Source organism: Panicum virgatum, chromosome 2K (assembly GCF_016808335.1).
Source record: "Panicum virgatum strain AP13 chromosome 2K, P.virgatum_v5, whole genome shotgun sequence".
NCBI classification, from domain to species: domain Eukaryota; kingdom Viridiplantae; phylum Streptophyta; class Magnoliopsida; order Poales; family Poaceae; genus Panicum; species Panicum virgatum.
The window spans coordinates 11,200,362-11,227,188 of record NC_053137.1 but is presented as its reverse complement, the minus strand read 5'-3'; the positions used below and the strand labels follow the sequence as shown (position 1 = coordinate 11,227,188).

The 26,827-nt window shown below is 44.6% G+C and overlaps 3 protein-coding genes across 3 annotated transcripts; all 3 read left to right on the top strand.

The window, feature by feature from the left end:
- Window positions 1-1,734: 1,734 nt before the first annotated feature.
- Window positions 1,735-2,340, top strand: LOC120695079 (formin-like protein 20). Its single transcript, XM_039978398.1, has one exon. It carries the CDS (start codon window positions 1,735-1,737, stop codon window positions 2,338-2,340), a length of 606 nt encoding a protein of 201 aa, XP_039834332.1.
- Window positions 2,341-12,295: 9,955 nt separating this feature from the next.
- LOC120666185 (metal transporter Nramp1-like) lies at window positions 12,296-21,845 on the top strand. The gene is made up of 13 exons (XM_039945975.1): window positions 12,296-12,950; window positions 13,212-13,290; window positions 13,384-13,424; window positions 13,551-13,629; window positions 13,710-13,814; window positions 14,205-14,314; window positions 19,260-19,441; window positions 19,690-19,759; window positions 19,878-20,051; window positions 20,141-20,245; window positions 20,655-20,786; window positions 20,976-21,071; window positions 21,169-21,845. The coding sequence occupies exons 1-13, from the start codon at window positions 12,858-12,860 to the stop codon at window positions 21,463-21,465; spliced, it is 1,563 nt and encodes a 520-aa protein (XP_039801909.1). The 5' UTR covers window positions 12,296-12,857; the 3' UTR covers window positions 21,466-21,845.
- A 294-nt stretch (window positions 21,846-22,139) lies between these two features.
- On the top strand, window positions 22,140-26,718 carry LOC120666166 (BTB/POZ domain-containing protein At4g08455-like). The gene is made up of 2 exons (XM_039945958.1): window positions 22,140-22,565; window positions 25,993-26,718. Exons 1-2 carry the CDS (start codon window positions 22,269-22,271, stop codon window positions 26,464-26,466), a joined length of 771 nt encoding a protein of 256 aa, XP_039801892.1. The 5' UTR covers window positions 22,140-22,268; the 3' UTR covers window positions 26,467-26,718.
- Window positions 26,719-26,827: the final 109 nt, after the last annotated feature.

Below are 26,827 nucleotides of genomic sequence, written 5' to 3'. Positions count from 1 at the left end.
CTGGTGAATTGTGATATTTATATCTGGTGATCTGTTTCCTATTTATAAGTTAGTCATATATGTTCTCTGCTGTAAGTGTAAGTGTTAGTCATAATAAACTAAATGTTCTCTAAATTATTGGCAGGTTCACTATTTTCGGCCTGTTACTTCTGATACTTACAATGCTTTACATCACTAACAGAACAATGTGGGCACCAACACTGTAACAGTTCAACAGATCAGCCAGCCATGCTCAGTTTAGTTAACAATCTGAACTAGCACTGTTTCTTGCCCAAGTGTTGCCATTCTATTAATTGATTTAGTACAACAACCAATTCAGAATAATGACCATTCTGTTAATTGACAGAAGTACAACAACCAACCCTTTGAATGACCAGCATCAGCATGCTACACAAGGAATATTGCTCTGAACAATGCAGAGGTTAAATTTACACAAAAGAAACATCACAGTAGAACTGTGCACAAATGCATTCCAGAAAAGCACACAACTGAATATTGCTTGAACACATTTGAACATTCAGTAGTGAATAACATTCAGTTCAGACTTCATAATAATACACTAGAGAATTTTTCAACAAAATTCAGTCTCAGATGGCCATAAACAGTAGAGCGGTATTCAATACTGCTATTCAGTTGATAGTACATTACAGCACAAATAATTCAGATAGCATGCTATCAAGCACTAGTAGCATCGCCTACACTACGCTCTCCCCGCTGTCGCCCACAATAGCACCGGCGCTATCAACTACAACAGCACTTGTCTCCTTTGCTATTTGAGCTCTCTTCGCCAAGACATACGCCCTTTGATGAGCGTCCATGGTAGTCATGTCACAGAACATGATCTTCTTTTCTTGCTCCCACTGCAGCCGCCGCTCCTCCATCTGTAGCTTACGCTGCTCGAGCGCCATATCTTTGTCCCATCGTTCTTTCTTCATCTTATGTTCCTCGGCCTTCATTACCATCAAATTTTGCATCATATCCTTGTACTTGTCATCTCCTTCTTTTTTTAGCTTGTCTTTGGATTGCTATCAACTACATCATATCGAACTTTTATGATAGCTCAAGGGTGTAAGCCGTACTTTTCTCTAAAATATATAAATGACCGGCACAGACATTAGGGGATGTGGAATCGCTTACGGTCAAACACAACACGCCACATAGTGACAGGTCGTCACATGACTCGTCACTAATATGTCCTTGGGATTGGGGCTTGACTATGTCAACCGTTATTACTAACATCTCCCTCTTCAAGCACAGTGTGATCTAGCAAGTTATAAAGTAAAAAAATATTATTTTGAGTTCATTTATTTCATTTTCTTAAGAACTTTGGATATATTCTTATGGCATTTCTAGAATAACAAGGCTTCTTTTGTTTATGAGATATCATATTTAGCTATACTTAGCTTTTTGAGATCCTAGATTTAATTTTTATATATATGAGTAAAATGATAATACACATAGTTTACTAAAAAATTTGGAGGATCCGTTGAAAGCGTGATGGGTTAGTTTTCTCTGGTCCTGTATGTACAGCTGGCCAAGAATTGTTACCTTAGACTGACTCCAACAATAGAAGGCAAAATGGGACATGCAATCCTTCATTTGCATCCTCTACAGTAGATACATTTGCATCCTTCGTTTGGTCATCTCCAACAGCTGAGACGCAAATCGTAGGTCCTCTTCTCCGCGCCCGCGCCGACCGCCGCCGCTGCCCACGCCGAGAGAGGAGGGACCTCCATGGACGCCCAGTCTCGCCATCCTCCACCGCCGCGGCCTCCACCGAGCCGCCAGGAGAGAGGGGCGGACCGGCGACAAAGCCGAAGCTCGTTGGAGCTCGTCCGCACAAGACCGCGGCGGCGCGGAGCTCGCCTGCCCGCGGGCGACTCCCCACCGGCGGTCTCTGCACGGCGCTTCCCTCCCCCCACGGCGACTCCCCACCGGCGGTCTCTGCACGGCGGCTCCCTCCCCACCGGCGGTTCCCTCCCCCCGATGGCTCCCTCCCCGGTGGCCCTCTGCACGGCGGCGGATGCCCGGGACGGCAGTCCCGGCAGCCCTTTGCACGGCGGCGCTCGCGTGCCCCTGCGTGGAGGCCGCGCGGGGCCATGGCAGAGCAGACGATGTGGCCTCGGAACTCCCTCCCAGCCGCCCTCTGCACGGCGGCGGACGCCCGGGACGGCGGTCCCGGCGGCTCCCTCCCCGGCGGCCCTTTGCACGGCGGCGCTCGCGTGCCCCTGCGTGGAGGCCGCGCGGGGCCATGGCAGAGCAGAGGTCGGGGCCCCCGGAGCTCCCTCCCGGCCGGATCCGCCTCAGGCCATGGAGGTCCGGCGGCGGCGGCTCGAGTAGAGATCTGGCGGACCCTCTCTCTCCCCCTTCCTGCTACGGCGCGGTGGCCCTCTCTCTCCGGTCTTCCTCCGCGCCGGCCGCCTCCGTTCGTCGCGGCAGCCCGCGCCGCGCCACACCTCCGCCTCCGCCTCCGCCTTCAGCCCGCGCCGCGCCTCCGCCTCCGCCTCCAGCCCGCGCCGCGCCTCCGCCTCCGTCCGGCGCGGCAGCCCCACGCCGCCGCGGGTCCTAGAGCAGCAGCGTTTGCAATCGAGGAGAGAGGGATTGCAATATTGCATCGCCTCTATCCTCCGATGCACTTTGCCTCTCGACGATGCGTGGTCTGTTGGAGGAGATGCCTCACGTGAACAGTGTCGTTTGGATAGGCAAAATGCATTTGGCTGCCGTTGTTGGGGTCAGTCTTACTCGCACTAGTTGATGTACATGATCTTCTGGGTCGTCAGCGACAAATGCAATCCTCCAATGTGATGCTATATATGTCCTGTATCAATCAAACCATACAAACTATATTTGCAACTTTTGAACATAATCTGTCCTACGAAATTTTATTAACTTGCACATTTTCCCACTGTCGCTTTGCCTAGAAACAAATGCAGTGGTTTCATATTCACTGAAACCAACAAGGAACAATTGGCTTCCTGACGGTCAAAATGGATGAGATTGCTAGCAAGTACTAATAACTGAATTTTCCCTCGTAAGTCACTACCCTGTTTTTGACAGTGGTGGCACTGGCACACATTGTCTAGAGAAGGTTTATCGCGTGATCACATGAGTAGTCACATCAGCCGTCACATGTAAGTGTCATTTCAGAGAGTGATCAGGCCATTTGATGCCTCGAACCACTTGCATTTACAGGTAAGACAAGTCAGAATGGAGCTCAATAATTCATATATTTACAGGTATTACTCAACGCCTCTATGATTCCTACACATGCATTTAGAATGACTTCACATGTCACAATCTTGTATCTTAGCATGGGTTCAGAACGAATCGAGGGCCTTTTTTTGTAGATATTATGGCTGCTTCCACCATTCCATGAATTCCAGATTTTTCAGGATCAGGAGTCCAGAGGCGGCATGTATTGTGCCACTTCCCAGTTGCTGTGCCAGTAAAGCATTTCTGATCAGAAGTCAATGCAGTGCAGTGCCATCTTTTTGGACGGCGACGGCGCGGCTCCAATGGTGTCACTTTGCATGCAGGATTGCTTGCTACATGTGAGCTGACTTATCCCTTTTGATTCCCTTTAATAGGCGAAACTGAACTTCACAATGTACAGTAAGTTGGACGGATCAGGCCGGCAAGTTTTGATTAATAATAAATTGGACGTACGTATGATGAGGTTAGTTTGAAAAAAAAAATTGAATATTTGCCTGTAGTTTCTACTTCTTGTATCCATGGTGTTACATCGCGTCTTTCCAGTCAAATCGCTGCTTGATAATTTGGTAAAGAATTGAAGCAGAAATGTGCTTCCAGTCTGATTAACTAGAGATTGCATTCAATGCAAATTTGTCCCTTGATGTTTATTATTATTATACCTTTCTTATTCCGTTCAAAAATATTGCTACTCGTTAAATTTATTTGTTAAATGTCAACTTTGAGATTCTGAAAGATGCCTGGTTAATTACTGAAGTCACGGGTTGCCTGTCACGAGGATGCAACAAGTTCACCTGCCATCACTCTTGGATTTTCTACTGGGCGGAGCCAGGAATTTGTTTTTTTATTATTAGGGGGCCAACCATACTAATTTATATAAAAATTTAATCAAAATTTAAATTTTCAATGTAAATTTGGGAGCCATAGGGGCCAGGCCCCTGCCCGCCCCTGTCTACGCCCTGTTCCTTGTACAGTAACTTTCAGTACTGCTACGCTAGATACATATCGCAATGGGTCCTTCAGAATCTTCACGGCAAACACTGCAATCGGGTAGTACTACTGCTGTCTTGTAGTTAATTGTTCGGTATATGATCTATGTGATGCCAGATATGTAGACTCCCTATAGAGTCCTACAATTTTTGATCCTTTGTTTTTAGGTCCTGTTTGGAACCGCGACGTACGCGTCGCGTTTTCACGAATGCGGCTCCGCGGCCGCTTTTCCAAATCACGGGCGGACAATTGATTTTTTCGGACTCCAAACTGCGGGCTTCTCCCAGTCGCACGTGCGTCGCGTTTTCACGAATGCGGCTCCGCGGCCGCTTTTCCAAATCACGGGCGGACAATTGATTTTTTCGGACTCCAAACTGCGGGCTTCTCCCAGTCGCACGTCCGTCGCAGAGTGTTTGGCGGGATTAATCCGCTTATCCCGCGAAAGTTTCGTCGCCAACGCAGAAAACGCGGTTCCAAACAGGGCCTTAGCGTCACTGCTGATCACTGCACCTTAAGATTTTTCCTAATTAATCAACCAGACTTGTCTATGATTTTTTTCTTTTGTGTCCATCATATAGTAAGTAAACGTACAGGTGACGTAAGCCCCCAATTAGTTTTGTGGTGGTTTATTTATTTACACCCTTACCTTCATCACGCAAATTCTATTATTGCTCTTTTCTTGAGTTTGAGTTGGCTGCACATATTCTAGCTGAAAAGATATATCGCCGCACTAATGTTCTTTTTAGATGTATATATGCTATATTTGCAAATGGCCTAGTTTTTTTAGATTACACAGTACAACTCAGACACTCACAACGCACGCACACTCACAAAGAAATTTAATTATATGGTAACATATATGAGCAGGTCATTTGGCTACTATGCATAAATAAGGCCTGAACAAGCTAAAGAATCAATTTTGCTAGATATGAAAGATTTAATAATACAGCACCTTCATAATAAGATCCATGATGATGACCACCTGCAAAAAAAAATCCATGATGACCAGCACAGCACCCATCACCTAAGGATCGGCGAGCTCGCGCTGCTTTCTTTTTCTTCTCTAGAATCTGTCACTGCCGATTTTTGAACCGCCAGTAAGGAGTCTATAGACGGATCAACTGTGGACGTTTATTACCAACTCTATATATATTTATTTAAGATTTATTTCTTTTAAGGTGACTTAAATCTTGTATTTGCGTAAGTCACTAGTGTTGGGCTGTCATGCTGTGTCTACCGATTTTTTTTCTTTTTTTTTCTTTTTTTCTTCTTCTATTTTTTGGCGATGTAGATGCATTTTTCTGTGTGTAACTAACTTGTTCGTAATGCCGAATCATTTATTTGTTTTTGTAGATTAAATTATTCCCTGATGTTGATTTTTTTGTTCCAATGTTTGTAATGTGTAATATTTTGTTCGTTGCATTATTATTTGTTCCTCGTGTTTAACTTTTTATTCATAGAAAACAATCATTTGTTCGTGTTGTTAAAATATTTGTTCTCATAAGTCAAACAGATGACTTACAGGAATGCAATATCTAAGTCACTTGATCAAGAGATAAATTCTATTTATTTTTATATTTTCCTTTGGAGTTGGATTTGAACATATATGGATACGAACGCGGACCGCTCTGTTGCAACCACGAATAAATGTGTATCAAATATGGGACGAGTCGGATGTGGAGAATATCGGTGATGAATATTTCTTCAGATACTGAGTAAAATCAACATCCATACATATCACACCTATTATAATCATCAAACACTCTATCGTTCCACAAAGCCTTTCTTTTCTGCGAAACACAATACAGACGCACTTGGAATAAATCTAGAAAACACACTGGAGCTGAGTCGAGGACTCAAACTCTAGCGCAGGTTCTAAAAAAACTTAGCAGCTGAGTCTGAGTTCGTGGATGGCCTTTTTTTTTTGGACGCAAGGATGGCGATTTATTCATGCGAGGGCTTAAGATGCGCACAATGACAAGCAGAGCTGCCCGTTAACATGCTGGTTGGGCCACTAACCGTATCCCACTCATGGAGCGCTTTTTTCTTTTTTTATATTTTTCAAAAATAAAAATTTCAAAAATATATGTCTGTTTTGAAATATTTCAAAAATATCTCCCGGTCGCCCCCCATAGGGCGACAGGCTCTAAGTGCAATTTTTTTTTCTTCAAATTTGCAACGATGTCCCTGGAAAAAAAAAGGGTTTGTCGTCCCCCACGGGCGACAGGGGGGCCTATCGCCCCCCCCCGGGCGACCGCTGGGCCCGGCCCACGGGCGCGGCAAGGGGGACTGTCGCCCCCCCCCCCCCCCCCCCCGCGGGCGACAGGGGCAACCCCCTATATAACCTCCAACCCCCCTTCCCTCCTCATTTGAGCCCGAAAATTCCACCAAAAATTCAGAAAAAAAGAGAGAGGTGAGGAGAAGGGAAGCGGCGAAGCCCTGCCGGATTCAGCACTTCTGATCTGCAGGTTAGTACATTTAGTTTATATAAATTTTTATTTAAGTACTACGCATTTAAGTAGGAGTAATTTAAGTAGGGGTGAGTAATTTAATTTAATTAGTGCTATAGTAGAACCATTTAAATAGGAGTTTAATGATAGTTTAGTTTGTAGTTACGTAGTAGTAAATTAGTTTAGAAAATTTGTACTACGCATTTATTATTACAATTACAGTACTATTAGAGACGTGTTTATAAATTAATTATGATTTAGAATAGAATTTGGCATATGCTGTATAGAATTTGAGTGTCATCACGTAGTTATGAATACTTATACGTTGTAGTTGAATTTCATACATAGTTTTTACGGATTATTGAATAAAGTAGTGAAGTAAAGAGTATAACTCGATAAGTATTATGTGATATACAGATATGTCGAGCAAGATGCAGTTTCAAGTATTTTATGGTGACTACAATGTTATGTATGGGCCAAATGGAGATCTTTCTGCCTTTAAGTGCACATCTAGCGCCATAGATAAACCTCTGGAAAGGAGTTTTGGTTCCATATGTAAGTGGCTGCAGCGTGGGTTCCGTGTTGATCCGTTGACACATGTGATCACCGTACAGTCTCTTATTAATTGGGAGGTAGAAAGTGAATTATGGGAATTGATGATGATACACAACACTAATGACTGGCAGAAGTACATGCAAGCAGTTCTAGAGCGTGGGTGGCCTCTGGCCATTCTTGTTCAAATCCGGGAGAAGACACAAAATGAAATCCAACATTGTGCAGATCAAGGAACTCCGAGTATTCGAAGAGAGACCAATTATGTTGAGCAAGATGAGTCAGAAGAGACAGAGAACCAAAACATAGGACCACATGGCCTTGCTGATGAGGGAGAGATGATACATAGCATTGTCGACGAAATGGAGGCAGAAGACCAAACCGCAATAGAGATGGAAGAATATGAGGGCTCATCTGATGACGAGCAGTACTCATTGCCAAAAGAGTGGAAGGAGCATGGTTTTGGTAGTCATGTCGCAGAAGATGTACGAAATCAGGAGTGGGAGTACAGAGGGAATGAGGTAGTGCAAGGTGCAACATATCCAAACATTGAAGCTGTAAAAGATGCTGTGAGACAATGGGCAATATCATTGAAACGAGAATTCAGAGTCGTAAAGTCTGGCAGTAAAGAATATGAGGTGAAGTGTGTGAATGATGGATGTCCATGGCGAGTACATGCATTCAAGGGAAAATGAAAGTCAAACTGGAAATATTCCATTGTGACAGAGCACACTAGATTGGATGCAGCCATTGCCTTATGCTGCAATATCAATAAGGTACTTTCATAATTCTATTCTAATTCATAATTAATTTAAAAACAAGTATGTAATAGTACTGAAATTGTAATACTAAACGAGTGTTCTAAAGCACCAAATCTAATTCAGCTAATCCGCTAATTAAATTAAATTGTTATACAATATCAATGGATTCATATGGAAGTTACCGGTAGATCACAAGTACGCAATTCGGCAGAGCTTCGCCGTTTTTCTTCTCCTCACCCCTCTTTTTTTCTGAATTTTTTGGCTCAAATGACAAAAGGAATGGGGCCCCTGTCGCCCCAGGGGTGGGCGACAGGCCCCTGTCGCCCGTTGGGGGGGCGACAGGCCCTTTTTTTTCCAGGGACCTCGTTGCGAATTTGAAGAAAAAAAATACACTTAAGGCCTGTCGCCCTATGGGGGCGACCGGGGTATTTTTGAAATATTTCAAAACGGACATATATTTTTGAAATTTTTATTTTTTAAAAATATAAAAAAGAAAAAAAAACACTCATGGAAGTATCAGCCCACAAGGGAAAAGGCCCACAACGGCTGCCGGGGCAGAGACGCCGCCGGGGCAAAGAACTTGGTCGTTCGCTCTGAAATCATCATGACGATGGGCAAGCTAATGGGCCAAGCTCAGCCGAACACTAACAAAAACAAAGAGGCCCACAAATGACACGTAGGACAACAACAAATTATATAAGGCGGAACAAAAATAAATTGGCTGGCAACAAAAGAAGAAAACACTTGAGTAATTATATAATAATAGCTATTAGTTCGATACTCTTTTTAATTTGACACGGGATACTTATTTTTTATATAGTACTTGCATGTATGCTCCTTTCTAATTAGAGTGTCCCACATCCGATGGATATTGAACTTATTATTAAATAAGTAAAATGCACGGATGGATAACAATGCATTTTTAGAGTTTAAGGACCTCGATGAGACATTGACATCTCTTTAAATGCCTACATGTATTGAACATCTTATTACCTTTTAGAAAAAGTCTATTTTTAACTCCTCAACTTTTGGGTTTGTCCAACTTTAACCCACAACTACGAAACCGGGCACAGTGGACACCCGAAGTTGTAATACAGTGCAACTTTGGCATCTGTGCTCATTTTTGGTGGTTTTCCACTGACGTGGCGGCGGTTTTGGACACGTGGCGCTGACGTGGCGGACTTGAATCATTGCTAGGGATAGAGAGAGGGAGAGACTCAGAGAAAGAGGGAGCAGAGCAGAGCCATTGCCGCCGCCGCCACGTCTAACGCCCGCACCCTCAACGACGGCTGGCAAACGGTGGCGTTGGGCAGAGGCCGGGTAGCACGTGGCGCCGCTGCTGCCCGTGTGCGCCGCCGAGTGCCGCACCGCTGGTTGCCGCCGCGCCACGCCTCCGCCCCACCGCGGCCCCGCCGCCGCACGCGACGCTCCGTCCTCCCGCGGCCATGAAGGGGAGGTCGAAGAGGATGCGCTGGCAAGCTCGGAGGCCACGAGGCCTCCCTCCCACGAGGCCATGCGTGCCAGCAAGGGAGCTCCCTGTGCTACGCCTCCGTGCTCCTCTGCCGCCGGCCGCCGGCAGGAGGCCTGCACCTCTACAGCATGCCCGCGCGGAACCGGTAGCACAGGGAAGGGGGAGGATGTCGCTGCAAGATCCCTCCCTCAGGGGGGAGGGGCAACCCATCGCACCTGAGCTCCCCAATCCGAACCCCCTGCCGCCGTCGTCGCCACCAGCCTCCAGGCTCGCGCGGGCCGAGCGGGGAGCAGAGAGGCGCGCGCGGCGTTGGCGGCAGTACAAGAAGGAGAGGTGTGCGGGGAGATGGGAGGGAAACAGGAGAGTAGGGGTCGATCCGCAGCAGCTGCTCGCACGGCGCGCACTCGGCCTAGGTGCGCACCCGCGCGAGGCGCGGCTGCGGCTGCAGCGGCAGGTTGGCGTGCGGTGCCGCAGGGGACATGAGAGAGAGCAGGGGAAGGGGCGGCATGGGGAGGAGCTCCACGGCGAGCTGCGTGCGGCCAGCCTAGGGGCGCGTGGGAGGCGTGCAGGAGCAGGGGCAGCTGTGAGCGGCGGCTAAGGCCGGCGGAGGATGCGGCGGCACCGCGCCGTCGTCACCCGGGCGGGTAGTGCAGCGGCGAGCGGGCATCGCGGGCGCGGCGGCAGGAGGAAGGATAGGGAGGGAATGAGTGGGTGACACGCGGGCCCCACATGTCCATGATGCAGGCCAGCATCCTACGTGGCAGTCAACGCCAGCATGGCGTGGTAAAAACCGCTCAACGTCGGTCAAAACAGCCTCACGCCCGTCCAGGTACTAAAAGTGAATGGTTTTGACAGTTGGGGTACCGGTACTATACGGTTTTACAGTTTAGGGTTAAATTAGACCAACATAATAGTTGAGGGGTCAAAAGTTGACTTTTTCCTACATTTTATGATATACGATGGATACTGAACATCTTATCAAATTGTTGGATACCAATGGATATTGAACATATTATATTCGCGTTTGGTATGATAAAAATACCTAAATCTCTATTTTGGTTGCTATTAAAAGACCTTGGACATATTTGTACCAATCACACCCTGCGGAAAAAAAACCATGACCACCGTTGCAAGTGTGCACGTCCCGGATCGAAACCCGGCGTAGTGCTGATCTTATCCTTAGTAAATTGTAATTTTGAAGTAACCGTTATTTTTGTCCTAGTGATTATCTTTATCTATTTATAAAGAGCAGAATGTTGTTTCTGCGATACATTGACTTTGGTCCATCATATATCGTTGACAGGTGGATCCGGAAGATCCAAAAGTCCGAAATCATGTAGAATTGATGCTTGATGAGTAATATCATTATATACAATTTCTAAATTAAGCAATGATTTCTTGATCCATCAATTAGAATTCTAATCGGAACACGACAATCGGAATTCTAAGCGGGAGTGGACAAATCAATTGGAGTTCCAATGAGAACCCAGATAATCAATACCTCGCGCAGTCACGGCACAAAGGTGTTAGTTTTATTATCTTAGAGCAAAATTTATATTACCCGTGACAACGCGCAGACATCTTGCTAATATATAATATAGTTGGCGGTCGATCACGGCCAACCAGTACACCATGTCAGCACAGAGCCATTGTCCCCTTCCCCTCCATGCGGGTGATTGCTGTAGAATAGAAGATTTTGTATGATTTTTTTACTACAAATCGTGGAGTAATTAATGATTTCGTAATATGCCACAGTCTACGCGGAGCGGCAGATATTTAAAAGGATCCAATGTCTGGAGATTTTTTTGGTTTGATCAAAAGATTATGAGAATTATAAAGGGATATCAAGCCATCAGAAATTATCATACTTTTATCCAATTCTCTAGTAGGTGTATGCCTCTCATTTTATTTCAACCTACTCTAGTTTGCTTTGCTAGCGTATTATTATATATAGGAAAAAGTTTGAATTGCACTCTCGACTATAGCAGAAGTCCGATTTTCAACCTTCAACTACAAAACCGGATAACATATGCCATCCAACTGTACAAAACCGAGCAAATTTGGTCTTAGGGTGGTTTCCAAGGCGGTTTTGTATTTTTAAAAAATAAAGAAAGTCTAATTAGATCTAAAAAATCAAAACTAATTCATTTTAAATCAGAAAATTTTGAAACTAATATCAATTTTTTTTCTAAAAATGTAACCTATCTATTATTGCTCTATTTGAATCGTGGTTATTCAAAAATAATAGACATAACTACAAGCAACCAAATATTATGAAAATAAAAAATGAATATGAATAATTGAATAATATCATGCTAATAGATAGGTTACATCGTTAGAAAACTTTTAATTTTCACATTTTTCTAATTTAAAATGAATTACTCATGAATTTTTTATTTTAAAATTAAATACTTCTAATTATCACAAAATTGAAAATTACCTTCAAAACAAGCTAAGGGTCAAATTTGTCCGATTTCAACAGTTGGATGATTTTTGTTATTCTGTTTTATAGTTAAAAATTGAAAATCGGACTTTTATGATAGTTTGAGAGTATAAACGGGACTTTTCTCTTATATATACTGCATACCTCGTACTTAGAGTTGCAACGTAGGTGAATTTTAATTATGGATCTGCCACTGAAATGAGCCACTTAGAATAGCCAAACAGATTGTATTGGTTGAGAAATATAAAATACTATCAAGATGATCCTCATCATCTATTTTGGCCAATTGCCATGAGCTCAACCCAGGAATTCCAGCTCCTATACGCTTGTGTGCTAGGGTTTAGGGTAGGCCGATGGATGGGTACATGACTACATGTAAACGGTTACGGGCTTACGGCAGTGAAGTTTGAACTGGATGCGGCCGAGTTCGAACTCCGCATGCATGTTGCCCCTCAACCCAAGGAGAGCTGGAGCTCGATCTTGGCGGAGGAACCGTGGGAGCGAGCACGCATGCACACAGCCAGATGGAGACGATCCCCATCGCAGGCCCGGCCCTGGAGTGTGCCCGAGCGCAGGCGGCGTGCGCGCACGCGCCAGGGAGGGCAGGGGCGGGTGACGTGGGCCCTCGTCCCCGGCGGCGCGCTCGCGCCCCGGCCACGCCAGCCCCCGCGGCGCGTGCAGCGCGCGCTCCCGCCTCGGGCCGCGCGGCGGCGGGCGCGAGCCGCCGCCGGACGCGGCGCGCCCACTGGTTGTTGTTACTCCTCCTATTAGTTGAGATTTCGGAGGGGGGAGGCGGAGCGCGGAGCCGCAGAGATCGATCTCGCCCTCAACCAGCCACCGTCGGGGAGCTACGCGTTGCCGCCTAGCCGGCCGGCCAGCCAGCCTCGTCCTCCTTCCTCTTCCCTGCCCGTCGTCGCGCTCCGGTCTCGTGCGTACGAGCCTGCTCGATCCGTCGCCGCCGCCACGTACGGGAGCTGCCGATGGACGCCGCGCAGGCGCCCGCGGGAGTGGTGGTCGACGTCGAGGCGCTCGCCGGACGGGGAGGGAGCCACGCTCCCGCTGCGCCGCCCAAGGTAAGCGCCTTCCATACGTGTACAAGCAGGTAGCTAGTGGGAAACAGGAACCTTTCCGCGTGCGCGCTGCCTGTTTGTGGAAATGCCTGCTTGATCCTGGCTTCGTGCTGGTGCGTGAGAGGCAAGGGTCCGCCAATGTTCGTTGTAGCTCCAAGCCTCACGGCAGTTGGTCCTCAGGCTCCTCTGTTGTCCAACTCAAATTTTGGTCCACCCGAGCCAAAGTCTTTTACAGAACTGATTCATTGGTGCTTCTTAACGCAGGAGCCAGCATGGAAAAGGTTTTTGTGCCACGTTGGACCAGGATTTATGGTTTCCCTGGCCTACCTTGATCCCGGGAACTGTACGCGCCACACCCTTAATTTCATTCCTTTTCTTCTCTCTACCTCCAAATCTGCATCATGCTGTGGTTCTCATGTTTGTCATATTTGTACAGTGGAGACGGATTTGCAGGCTGGATCCAGTCACAGATATGAGGTACACTTTCTGATCATTGTTTTCGCGTGCCACTCATCCTAGCTAGTAAGCTACATTCCGGCCTACTACTAGTCAAAAACTAACTATGTTGGTTTTGCTGTTTATTCTTAATTTCCTCATCTGTAGCTCCTCTGGGTGATCCTGATTGGCCTCGTCTTCGCACTAATCATTCAGTCACTATCTGCTAATCTCGGAGTAGTCACAGGTATTATAGAGACAATTAATTGTCATGCATAGGAATGCGATGTTAAATCTGTTGGTGTTGATGGCTGTTCACTGACTCAGGGTGGCATCTTGCCGAGCTATGCAAGGCGGAATATCCAACATGGGTTAGAATCTGCCTATGGCTGCTGGCAGAGTTAGCTGTGATTGCTGCAGATATCCCAGAAGGTCAGAACTAATAAGATCATCTTAAATTTAAAAGAAAATCAATGTTTAACTGCCATGTTTAATTTTCTGCTTGTCATGTATAATATTACTGAGGTTAGATGGATATAAGGAAAGAGCAGTACTGTTGTTCAAAACTAATTCTTAACGCAGAAGCTAAAATGACAGATTTATTCTTCTGGCTAGTTTTCAATTTAATTGTATTTGTTCAATTTCAAGATTTCAGAAATTAGTAAAATGTAAATCAATGGATTTTTTTTTTATGAATATAGAGGACTCTGTTAGTTCCATTTTAATTTGCCTTCATTACTGGAAAAGAACAACAATATTGATCTAACTTTTTGCTGCTTGGTGGTTGCACCATCTGCTTCTTACAATTGTTAGCATTTTCAGTTATAGGGACAGCTTTTGCTTTCAACCTCTTGTTCCACATCCCTGTTTGGGTAGGGGTTCTCATCACCGGCTCAAGCACGCTTCTCCTCCTTGGACTGCAAAAATATGGGGTAATCATCTTATTCTTAGACATATACTGAAAGCAATATGGCTCGAGAGTAGTAGATTGATTTAGGGAGTGCAAGTCATGACTCATGTATACATATATAGGCAAGGGTCTCTAGGGTTTATAGAAACAGAAACAATCAAGAGATCCTTGCCTAACAGCACATCATCTATCTATCTATCCCTAGGGGTGGCGCACCGCAGCTGGCCTGTGCCAACACCTAAGGCCTCTGTACCACAGAATTTGCATTAAAAAATATTTTTACTCATTTTGTCTCAAATACTCATGCAACATACAGATATTTCAGGTTCGTCCAGACTCCAGATTATACCAATTTTTCATGCTTCTTACCATATTTTTATGAAAATTTTATCCACATACTTCAGGTTCTTTGATCAAAATAGTATATTGATGAAAATGGGAACCTCTCTTCCCATCAAAAAATTCAAGCGTTATGTAGGCAGTATGCTTCTTATCATCTTGGGTTCATGAAAAATTCCCTGAATGCTTGATCCACTATTGCAGCAAATGAAAATCATTGAACTGACAGGAACTCTACAAGAACCTCTGTAGCTCCCCAAACATATGAAAATATTATTTAGTACAGAGTAGTAAAGTCTATATTGCCCCCATGAACTTGTCACCGAGTTTAACCCCCCTCCCCCTAACTCCAAAACTGGACATCATACACCCCGAACTCAGCTGGTTTTCGCCATAACAGAGCAGTTTTCCTTTCTTTTTCTCCCTCCAACTTTCATAGCAAGGAAAAAAAATAGTTAAATAGCTCTAGAAATTATGAAATTTTTTACAGAGGTAGAGTAGGTGATAGGGAAACTATTTGAACTATTTTTTTATATGTAATGCAATTTTTTGGAAATATAAATATCTGAATATGGGTAAAATTTAAGTTTCATTAAATTTTTAGGGTATCAAAACGTGCTCCAAAATTTACCAAAGTTGAAAACATAGGTTTATTCCCAATTTAGTTTATCATGTTAATTTTATTTGACTGATGTTCCTAAGCAATATTTTAAGTTTGTCTGTAAAGGGCAAATTTGATTATTTTTTTGAAATTTTGAAAATTTCTGGAACATGAGTGAAATAAAATTAACATAATAAACTAAGTTCAAAATGAATCTTATGTTTCAGGTAAATTTTAGAGCATGTTTTGATGCCCTAAAAATTCGACGAAACTTAATGTTACCCATATTCAAATATTTATATTTCAAAAAATTTTGCATTCCAACTAAAAAGAATGGTTAAAATAGTTTCCCTATCACCTACTCTGCCTCTGTAAAAATTTTCATAATTTTTAGACCCATTTCTTGCTATGTAAGTTGGAGGGAGAAAAAAAAGGGGAAAACAGTTTTGTTGTGGCGAAAACTAGGGTGGTTTTGGTCCCGTGGGGGTAAATCAAATGGTTTCAAGAGTTCAGGGTGTAAGATGTCCAGTTTTGGAGTTGGGGGGGGGGGGGGGTGTTTAAACTTGGTGACAAGCTCAGGGGGGCAATATAGACTTTTACTCTTTAGTACAATATCTTAGCATGTGGATAGGAAGAACACTTCATTCCATCTTAGGAAATTGTTCTGAGCAGCAGAGGAAGATAATAAGATGTAAAGTTATCTAAATTTTGCAAACAAACCAGAGTTGATGAGGGTTTGATACAACATTTTACTGAAACCAAAAAGATTTGACAGAGTTATTCCTAGGACGTTTTCTAGCTATAACATTTTGACAAATGCCACTTCTGTTACAGAGATTATGCTGCAATTTTATAACAACATCCACTTTTCTAAATCTAATACATCATAGAATCTGTGACCTTTAGTTCGCAAATTAACTTCCATATATCAATATTTTGATATTTCCGAGCTTATTTTCATGATGACAAAGGGGTTGGTGCCCACACCGCCACACGAATCATACTGCTAAGTAATACCCCCTGGAGCTAGGAAGTCAGAAATGTAGATAAATTATAGCTGTGTCAACATAAGCCTACAGTGGTGGATCTAGAATGTGAACCTAAGGGGGGCTCATTTTCCTCTTCTTCTTCTTCTTCTCTCTTTTTGTTCTTCTTCCCCCTCCTTTTCTTCTTCCTCTTCTTCATTCATGGTTGAAAAATGTTGGGGGGGGGGGGGGGTGGCGCTGGAGCCCCCCACACCCATCCCTCCTTGATCCGCCGCTGAGCCTACCTACCTATAACACTGATCCCTATTCCATTCTACATTTCTTAACTTTTTAACACAAGCAAGCAAAGAGCACCCAAATATTTTGAAGGCTCAGAAGCAATCTTAAGGAAGCAGATTGGAGTGCTAATCTTTCTGTCTCGAATACCCCCAAAACATTTTATCCACCCATTAAGAAAGTGCATTAAATCCTGTTAACAGCTCATAACCAACAACAGTAAAGCTTTTTAATCCCAAGTAGGTTCGGCTATGCTAAATATGAAACAACACAAGAGCCAGTCACATGAATGAAACAGATGATAAGAAATTATAAAAAAGGGTATTAGCATTAGTAATAAAAGTAATTAGCACATAGAAAAATTAAGAATTCTTCCTTCCATGATAAAGATGCCATTATCATATTGAGGTACTGACAATCCAGGTTCAACTACAGGATAGACTGCTGCATATCTAATTCTTCAAGCTCTAGCTCTATGGAATTATTAATTTATTTGTTCAAATGAACTCAAGAACTGTAATATAACATTACGGCTACACTCTGGCCTTCTCCAGAAGCATGGACAGTATCTCATCCACAAAGTCTGCCAAGAGCACATCTCCAGACTGCACAAGGATCTCCAGATTGTCTGTATGGTCCAGTGATGGAATAGAAAGAGACGCATCTTCAGAACTAGAACTGCCCTTGGAACTCGAAGCAATGGCATAGCACCCATCTGCCTGCTGTGTGAGCCCTATGTGCACAAATAGCAGTTCCTCCATCTCCACCCGCCATGGCTTCAGGTGATCTCCCTGGGCATCCCTGTCTTTGACCCCATAATAATCACGAGGAAGCATGTATTCATGCTCCATTTCTCGGTCTCCATTTATCAGTTTCTCCATATCACGTCGCTTCAGTAGGTCCTCAAAGAGGCTGAAAATTGCATCGACGGAGCCACGGGCCTCTAACAGTGATTCAGAGCAGACTGAGATGGCCCAGACAGCGGCAGCGCACACTGGTGATGTCTTGACATGCCGGAGGGCCCTCAGAATACCCTTCAGGAGCTGGGCGCGCAGCATGGGGTTGCGGTCCATGATTTCTTTGATGTAACAAATACAATCGATGAACACAAGGTACTTTGGATCTAGTATAAATTGCATGATACTCTCCGGATAAGCAGATTGGCATTCTCTAATTGCCTCTGCCAGCATCTGTTGGTACTCTATAGGGATATTAGCAGTGGCTGCCAAGTCCAGTTCGTTCTTCAGGAACCATAGCACATCAACGATGTTCCTTGGGGTGAGGAGGCTCACTGCCAGGTTCAGAACTTTCCTTCTCACAGCAAAATTGCGATTCGCCAAAGCCCCTAGTACATCCATGGCCAGGTTGTCGAACCCTGGGTGATCCACCATAGTCATTCTAATCTGCTTCAGCCTATCAAGTATTAAAATGACGCTGGGTATCTGAAGTGATAACTGAGGTGGAAATACTATGAGAATATTGCAATAGGCTCTTGCCACGGCAAATGCAAAGCCCGGAACAACACGGGACAGTGAGGGAAGGGCGCCTGCGCATGCATATACCACGGTGGCGTGGGGGGACAACATCAGCGAGGCAAAGGCTCTGACATACCTAGTATCATTCATGATTCCTGGTGAGCTATGGAAGAAGGTATACATCACTTTCACCGCAGTCAATTGGTCCGGAACCTTCAACAGCCTCACCATACTTGCGTGATGCTGGATACGGCGCAAGGCTTCATTCATTAAATAACACTGGATGGCATGGAGAGCCTCACCCTTTGAGTCCATATTGATGTTGTTGCTGGTGATGGCATCCGAGATTGCCTTCAAGATTGAGCGGAATCCCCTCTTGGTGGCAATTTCGTGGTGAGGCTTTTCCAAATTGGAAACAAGGCCAGCGATTAGGCGGCATACGAGCTGGGGTTCAGGGAGTTTACCTCCATCCATCAACACCAAGGCATGATTCATAGCGGCGATGTTGGCAACTGGGTTCTCAGACTCGAGATTGGCCATGATCATCGAGAAATCGCCGCATGGTGGGGTGTTCTCCATGGCCACCAGAGCAGATGGGGAATTTTTCCAGCTACTTGGTCAGCCTGTTTGTTGTGTATTGGGCTGGTGGTAGTGTACGCAGCGCGTGTGACCTATATAACATGCAAGGCGTTTGTCTTTTACCTGAAAGACAAATGGATACCATTAATTCTTTTGTGTTTGTTGTGAGCTGTATCAAAATTCCACCTAAGGTGCACTTCATTTAGAATCTGGAGTGCGATACAAACAAGGGATGCTTCACATACATTCCATTAATACAACCGCATCCGAACCAGGTAATCCAACCCCTTTGGTAAATAAGCAAACACCACCCAAGTGATTCTTGATTGTGGTTGTACAAATGGGTTGTGTGTATATCAGTGCTCACTGCTCAAACTGCTCAGCCAACAATGTGGTATGCAACCCCTCATCCAATTGTGTGTTTGGTTTGAGTTACCCTTGATGATCCATCATGAGATCATCCTACGAATATTGGTGGGATGACTCCACTATAATATATTTACACTAAACTTGTGCTTATGGGGAATGATGTGGTAGATCTATGCATCCCATTCCCCAATCCAAACAAGAAAATCAGAAGCGATAAAACCAAACTCACCATAAACTACCTCCAAAGTTGGACTCTGCATAATACTAATAATTGACCATTTATAAAAGAATTTTTCATGCATATGCACTGACATGTAGCCTTTGTTTTGTACATTTACCTAGGTTAGGAAGCTGGAGCTTTTGGTTGCGCTATTGGTGTTCACCATGGCAGCATGCTTCTTCATAGAGATGAGCATTGTAAAGCCTCCTTCAAAGGAGGTTATCCACGGGCTATTCGTCCCTAGTTTGAGTGGTTCTGGTGCTACTGGGGACACTATAGCCCTTCTTGGGGCTCTTGTGATGCCGTAAGTAATCTTCACAATATTTTTGTGCTTATCTGTGTGTATGCAGCGTATCTTTCTTTTGTTTTTCTTTCAAGGAGATTTTGTTTTAGATAATTATTTTTAGCTACATACTAGTTTATCTGCTAAAAACTAGAACTCTGTTGCTCTATGATTGTTCCCTTATCACGTCATTTAATATTATAAATGTTGCATGTAATTGTTCAAATTCCCTTTCAGTATAAGTAAATTATTTCCTAAATTAACTACAGGCACAATCTATTCTTGCACTCTGCCCTGGTACTGTCAAGGAACACACCCTCATCTGTAAGAGGAATCAAGGTGAATAGATAAAATAGAACAGACGTTCAGAATTCAGAAAGCATTCAAGTTAGATTCTGAAGTGAGGAAAAGGTGCAATAGTCAGCAGATATGTTTTTTTTACTCGTTTGCACTTCAGGATGCTTGCAGATTCTTCCTTTTTGAAAGTGGCGTAGCGCTGTTTGTGGCACTTCTCATCAACATCTGTATTGTCTCTGTCTCTGGAACCATCTGTAACTCAAGCAAACTCTCACCTGATGACTCAGCAAAATGCAGTGACATCACCTTGGACTCCTCGTCCTTCCTCCTCAGGGTATTACTTGTGATTACTGCCTGGTCACTAGCTTTTTGGCTAAAATTGTCAACTACCAGTTATAATGGATTACTTGTATTGTATTTCAGAATGTGCTAGGTAAGAACAGTGCCGTTGTGTATGGAGTGGCACTCTTGGCTTGTGGAATAAGCTCAACCATCACTGGCACTTACGCTGGGCAATACATCATGCAGGTACTACTTCTTGTCCAACAGATGAAGTCAAATAATATTTGATATCAAGTGAGATTTGTTGTTTGTAAAAGAATTCAAATTTGTCACGTGAGAATGGATTTAGTAAATTAATTATCAACTTTACAAGTTCTACATCATTTTGGGTTTTTTTAATATATATACTTAAAACATAATGTCTGAAGATGCCCAAAGGATCTGTATCTGTCCTAACTCCAAGGAAATCAGATCAGTAGGGGGTTGCCCCTACTTGCTCAGAAAACCAAATCATATCAGAGCTAGTATATATTCTTCCCCACTGTATCTAAACTGCTATACATAACCATCACATGTCAAATGTGACGTGCTAAACGTACAAGCAGTAGTACCTATACCTGATCTGCGTTTTGCATGTCTTTGGCTTTTTGCTCAGGGTTTCTTGGACATCAAGACGAAACAGTGGTTGAGGAACTTGATGACTCGCAGTATTGCGATTGTACCAAGCTTAATTGTTGCCATCATCGGTGGGTCCAGCGGCGCTGGCCGTCTCATCATCATCGCATCGGTATTATTTTCCACCATCTGGTGCATCCACTGTTTGTCTATACAAACAGCATTTACAGAATCTTCTGATTAATTAGGTAATCTAATTGGATGAACTAATAGCTGATCTAATTGGATGAACTTAATCTTCTGGTTATATAGAGAAAATCTTGTTGATTGATTTGGTTAACTTACTGTAACTTTGGTGCAGATGATATTGTCAGTTGAGCTACCGTTTGCTCTCATCCCACTTCTAAAGTTCAGCAGTAGTAGCAACAAGATGGGAGAAAATAAGAACTCCATCTATGTAAGTATGGAAGTCAGTAGAATTTCATGATTTTGTGTATGAATGCACAAATTAATTTGTTTTTTTAACTAATTATGCATGTATTGACTGCGTGCAGATTATTTGGTTCTCGTGGATCCTCGGGTTTATCATTATTGGGATAAACATCTACTTCCTCAGCTCTAAACTAGTTGGCTGGATCTTCCACAACTCGATGCCGATTTACGCTAGTGTGCTCATCGCCATTGTCGTGTTCCCCCTTATGCTGCTCTACATCTCTGCCGTGATCTACCTGACGTTCAGGAAGGACACCATCAAGTTTGCACTTCGTGGTGAGCTGCAGGCTGTTGAAACTGACAAATCAAAGGTCGCCAATCATAGCAGCAATGAGGAAAACAAGGAGCAGCTTGTTTAGTCGTCCCATGTTTGCAGGCATATGCTAGCTTTGATAAATGCCTGTATGTCACGGTTGCAAGGGCCATACAGGTTTAGAAATAGAATCAAAGCATCAATCAAGTCTGGAGAATGATTTCACGATTGTTGAGGAGCTTGATGACTAATATTCGAAGAAAAGATGTTGCTACTAATTGATCTTTATACAGCACGCTTGGAGAGAATGGCAGCACGACAACTGGGATTGACACTAAAGCTCGGAATGGTTTAAAGATAATTGGTGAGAACGGGCTTGAAGCATAGTTAGATCCCTGAGTTGTTCATGTACGAATTCCTGCAGAAGCATAATTTTTTGAAAGAATCTTTAATCTGGAATGACTTCGATGTTGTTTCGGTTGTGAATATGCGATGCTTAGAACGATGCAGAAACAGGGGGGAAAACCTACATGATTTCATTTGATATATGTAACATCAGTCTTAAATTTTCAATTTACATGATGTTTCATCAAAATTTATCTACATCGTTCTTCATCATAAATCTTGGATGGGAGGACCGATGAAGTTTATGAACAGAGAAATGGTAGTCATTAGTTTTTTTTAGGAAGAAATGGTAGTCACTAGTGGGCCGGGCCCACATTCAGACTCCGCAAAGAGTCCGTGAGACAAGCCCAGGTAAAGCCCACCAGCCCACCATGACGCTCCCACCACCCACCCATCCGCGCCGCCACTTCGCCGTCCAACCGGCGGCGGCCGCACCACCGCTCCGGAAAGGGACGCTCTCGTAGCTCGGCGGCGAGGTCGGCCGGCGGAGGAGGAACCCCGAAGATGTGGTGCCAGTCGTGCAAGGAGGAGTACGAGGTGGAGGACGCGGGCACCTGCAAGGAGTGCTACGAGGAGGCCAGCGAGACGGAGGAGGAGCTCAAGCGCGAGATCGACGACCTCCGAGCCCGCCTCCTCTTCCTCCGCCTCCCCTCCCCCACCCTCGACGCCGCGTCCGCCCCGCACTCCGACCTCCTCCTCCACGCCATCCCCTCCTGCTCCTCCTCCGGCGCGGGAGGCGACGGCGGCGACGCCGCGCGCGCACCATACACACCCGCCGTCCCCGCCCACCGCGTCATCCTCGTGAGCAATCCCCCCCCCTCCAACCTCTCCTTGCGCTGTTTAGAGGATCTCTTGGTGGGATTCATGCTAGATTGCGTCGCTTGTGCGGTTCTTGATAATTCCGTTCCTGACAGACCCCTAGATCGACTAGCCTAAGAAATAAACCTAGTCCTAGTAAAAAAAAGATTGTGAGTTTGTGATGTTTTTGCTTTCCTATTTCATTCATAGAATCATAGATTCCTCACTGATTCGCAGTAGCCGGTTGAATAGTTCTAGTAGCTCACTGTCCTACCCATCGATTCCTCTAGTTTGGTAATCACCGGCTGTTGTGGTTAAAAATTTCATTTTGCCACTACTGGTACCAGTGTGCAATGGAGATGTGGAGCCCCTGAGCTCCGAGCCCGCCTCCTCTTCCTCCGCCTCCCCTCCCCCACCCTCGACGCCGCGTCCGCCCCGCACTCCGACCTCCTCCTCCACGCCATCCCCTCCTGCTCCTCCTCCGGCGCGGGAGGCGACGGCGGCGACGCCGCGCGCGCACCATACACACCCGCCGTCCCCGCCCACCGCGTCATCCTCGTGAGCAATCCCCCCCCCTCCAACCTCTCCTTGCGCTGTTTAGAGGATCTCTTGGTGGGATTCATGCTAGATTGCGTCGCTTGTGCGGTTCTTGATAATTCCGTTCCTGACAGACCCCTAGATCGACTAGCCTAAGAAAATAAACCTAGTCCTAGTAAAAAAAAAGATTGTGAGTTTGTGATGTTTTTGCTTTCCTATTTCATTCATAGAATCATAGATTCCTCACTGATTCGCAGTAGCCGGTTTGAATAGTTCTAGTAGCTCACTGTCCTACCCATCGATTCCTCTAGTTTGGTAATCACCGGCTGTTTGTGGTTAAAAATTTCATTTTGCCACTACTGGTACCAGTGTGCAATGGAGATGTGGAGCCCCTGAGAGTTCTTGACGTGTACTTATTTGTGAATTTCTCTATGGTCATTTCGGTTGCAGATCAGAATGTGACACATGAGAAATTGGTGAAACTATCCAAACAGGTAAAACATAAAAAAATACTAAATTTACCAGAAGTATGCTGTGGATGGAACAAATTTTGCACACATATGAAAAACCTTCACGGTTTGTATTTTTTCTGAATGTAACAAATCATACATATATCCGTGTTCAATACAATCGATCTTGACTCAAGGGAGTGGGCAATAGGAGATCATACTTTTATTTTTTCTCGAGATCAATCGATGGACAATTTAGACTTTCGAAATGCTTGAAAGCAATTATAATGCTACATGCCAACAACCATATCTTAATGCTTGCCATATCATCTAAATGATGGGGCGAAGTGGTGCTTATTTATGGCTTGAATTATTGGAGCAACAACTGTATCTAAAATATGTTTGTTGGCCCCATAGCCCCATAGCTTAAATGGCCGTGCTATAATTGTTTTGCTTTGTTAAAACTAACCTAAAATTTGATGCATTGGAATAACTGTATCTACGAGGTAGATCACTCTCTCTTCCTTAACCTATGATACAGTGTATTAGATGTTAAGGGTATTATAGTCACTATATATGTGTCAAGGGTAGTTTAGTGTTTACAAATGGTTACTCATACAGAACAGCCAGGCACATGGCACATATATATCAATACACAACACACCGTGGAGCCTACGTTCCGTTTCAATGCAATGCTCAGCTCCTGCCAGCATGTATGGCCGCCCGGACAAAATCTTCGCATGTCGCGTGACCAATCGAGAATACATGTTAAGGGTATTATAGTCACTATATATGTGTCAAGGGTAGTTTAGTTACTTCACATATTCTAGGGTTTGGGGTGTCTCATGTACTCTATATATATTGCCCTTTGGGCCTCTATCAATACAACAAGCCTCATTTGTAACATGGTAACAGAGCAGGTCTCGATCTAGATTGGCCGCCACCCTCATCGTCGCTGTTGCGCTGCCCCTGGGAGCTTCGTCTCGCTCCTGGGGGCGGCATCTCCAAGCCCCAAACCCATGCTCTTTTGTAGATCGAGTCATAGCAGCAGAGAGAGCAGAGCAGAGCAGCGTACCAATTTTTTTTCCCCCGCCGCGGCCTCCTCAGATCCCTCCCGCCGCCAGGCAGTCGTCGCCCCCACCCGCCGGCCGCCTCAGATCCGCCCGTCGCGGATCCGTCGTCGCTCCACCGTCCGCCGGCGCAGTAGCAGCAGCTGCGCGGCGCAGCAGCGCTGCCCGTCCGTCCGCCGGCTCTCCTCCGCCCGTTCATCCTCGTCTCCGCCTATCACGGATCCATCGGCGCGCGGCGGCCCGTCCTCATCTCATTGTGGTGCGACAATGCCCTCTTGGTCTCTTTCGGAGCCGTCTTGCTCCACGTCATGATCAATGGCCGTCTATTTTCGTCATCACCTTCCTGTCTCACCACTTGCCGTCTTGCAGTGGTACTTTCTATCTTTGGCTGGTTGGCACATCTCACTGTTCTTGTCGTGTTCAAGTCTCCAAAGCAAGACTCATGTTTGAGGAGTCGACGTACTGGTTTGTGAAGACTCGGCTATTCGCTGAAGTACGAGTTGTGAAGGCGATACCCGCTTGTGGAGATCTTTTTCTACATCGACATGTTCCAAGAGTTGCACGCTTCGACGACATCTTTTGATTTCGGACTTTGGATGTATTATTTTCATGTTTATGTTTGAGTCTAGTGCTTAGTATCAACTCTCCAAATGCAACGGCATTGCATTCACGTTGCATTTGAGAGGGGGTGTTAAGGGTATTATAGTCACTATATATGTGTCAAGGGTAGTTTAGTTACTTCACATATTCTAGGGTTTGGGGTGTCTCATGTACTCTATATATATTGCCCTTTGGGCCTCTATCAATACAACAAGCCTCATTTGTAACATTAGAGATGCCTGGACTATGCACCATGGTTACATGTTAGTCCTGATTATCCTGGCACAGTCACATGCATATAATAAAATGTTAATCATGCCAGTCTCAGTGGTGAATGCTGATTAACTACATGACATAGTCACTTACACATGCACATTTTTAGTTTTGCTCGAGGATGGGATTATTTTCACATGGTAACAAATATATTCATTAACTGCCGCACCTTTTCGTTTAGAATCTGTGATCTATGAACTATTTGGATGCAGTGCTTGACTCTTTACGTTTCCATATGCCAATGCATACCGATGCATATTCTAGCAGATGCATAGGTACTAAGCAAATTTCAGCTGGTAGCTTCAACTTTACCTTTTATTTATAGTCATGCTAACATTCTTCTAATTTCTCCAGTTGCTTGAGCTTCACCTCAATAGTGTTTAGTTAGTTTTGCTCAAAATATTCCTCATTTTTGTGTTAATTGACCTCTCAGGATTGGTTGCAATTTTTGTTGCATTAGAATTGCCTTGTACATTGAACTGATCTTTTCCTTTCAAACAGGCAAGCAGATCTCCTGTTTTCAGAGCGATGCTTGAGAATGAGATGGAAGAGAGCAGGAGTGGCATCATCAAAATCTTTGATGTGTCCTATGACGTGCTTCGTGCTTTTGTCCATTACATGTACACAGCAGAAGCTCTTCTAGATGAGCAAATGGCATCTGACCTCTTGGTGTTGGCTGAGAAGTATGAAGTAAAGCACCTGAAGACCTACTGTGAGAAGTTCATAACATCCAAAGTGAACAATGAAAATGCCATTGCCCACTACGCATTTGCACATCGCCACAGTGCAAAACAGCTGCTGGAGGCCTCCCTTTCTGTGCTCATGGACAATATGTCCACACTAGCAGATCGGGAAGAATACAAGGAGCTTGTTGAGAAGGACCCGAGGCTTGTCGTGGAGATCTATGAAGCCTATCTCAACCGACAAGTCAACACTGCGGCTGGGAAGGACACAGATTGCTGTAGCAGGAAATGATGATTACGAGCAGAACTATTGTAGTATTAGTATTCTAACAATGCGTATGTGTATTCATGGAAGCAAAACTTAAACATCAAATTCTACTGCTTGCTTAGATGCACACTGCTATCTTTTTAGATGATAATCAATTAGACATGTTGCTGGTGACAGCATGCCCAACTGCTCATAATGAAATGTGATGTAATGGCATCTTGACGTAATATAGTGAACTAATGTGTGATGGGCATTTGACGATCACCATATTAACTTGATCTTGGGGCAACTGTGATGATGGTCCGCGGGCAGATCTCGTGGTGGGTTCATTTTAATGACAAAAGGCACTTCGCCTCCGGATTGGTATGCTTTGAGACAGTTGCAT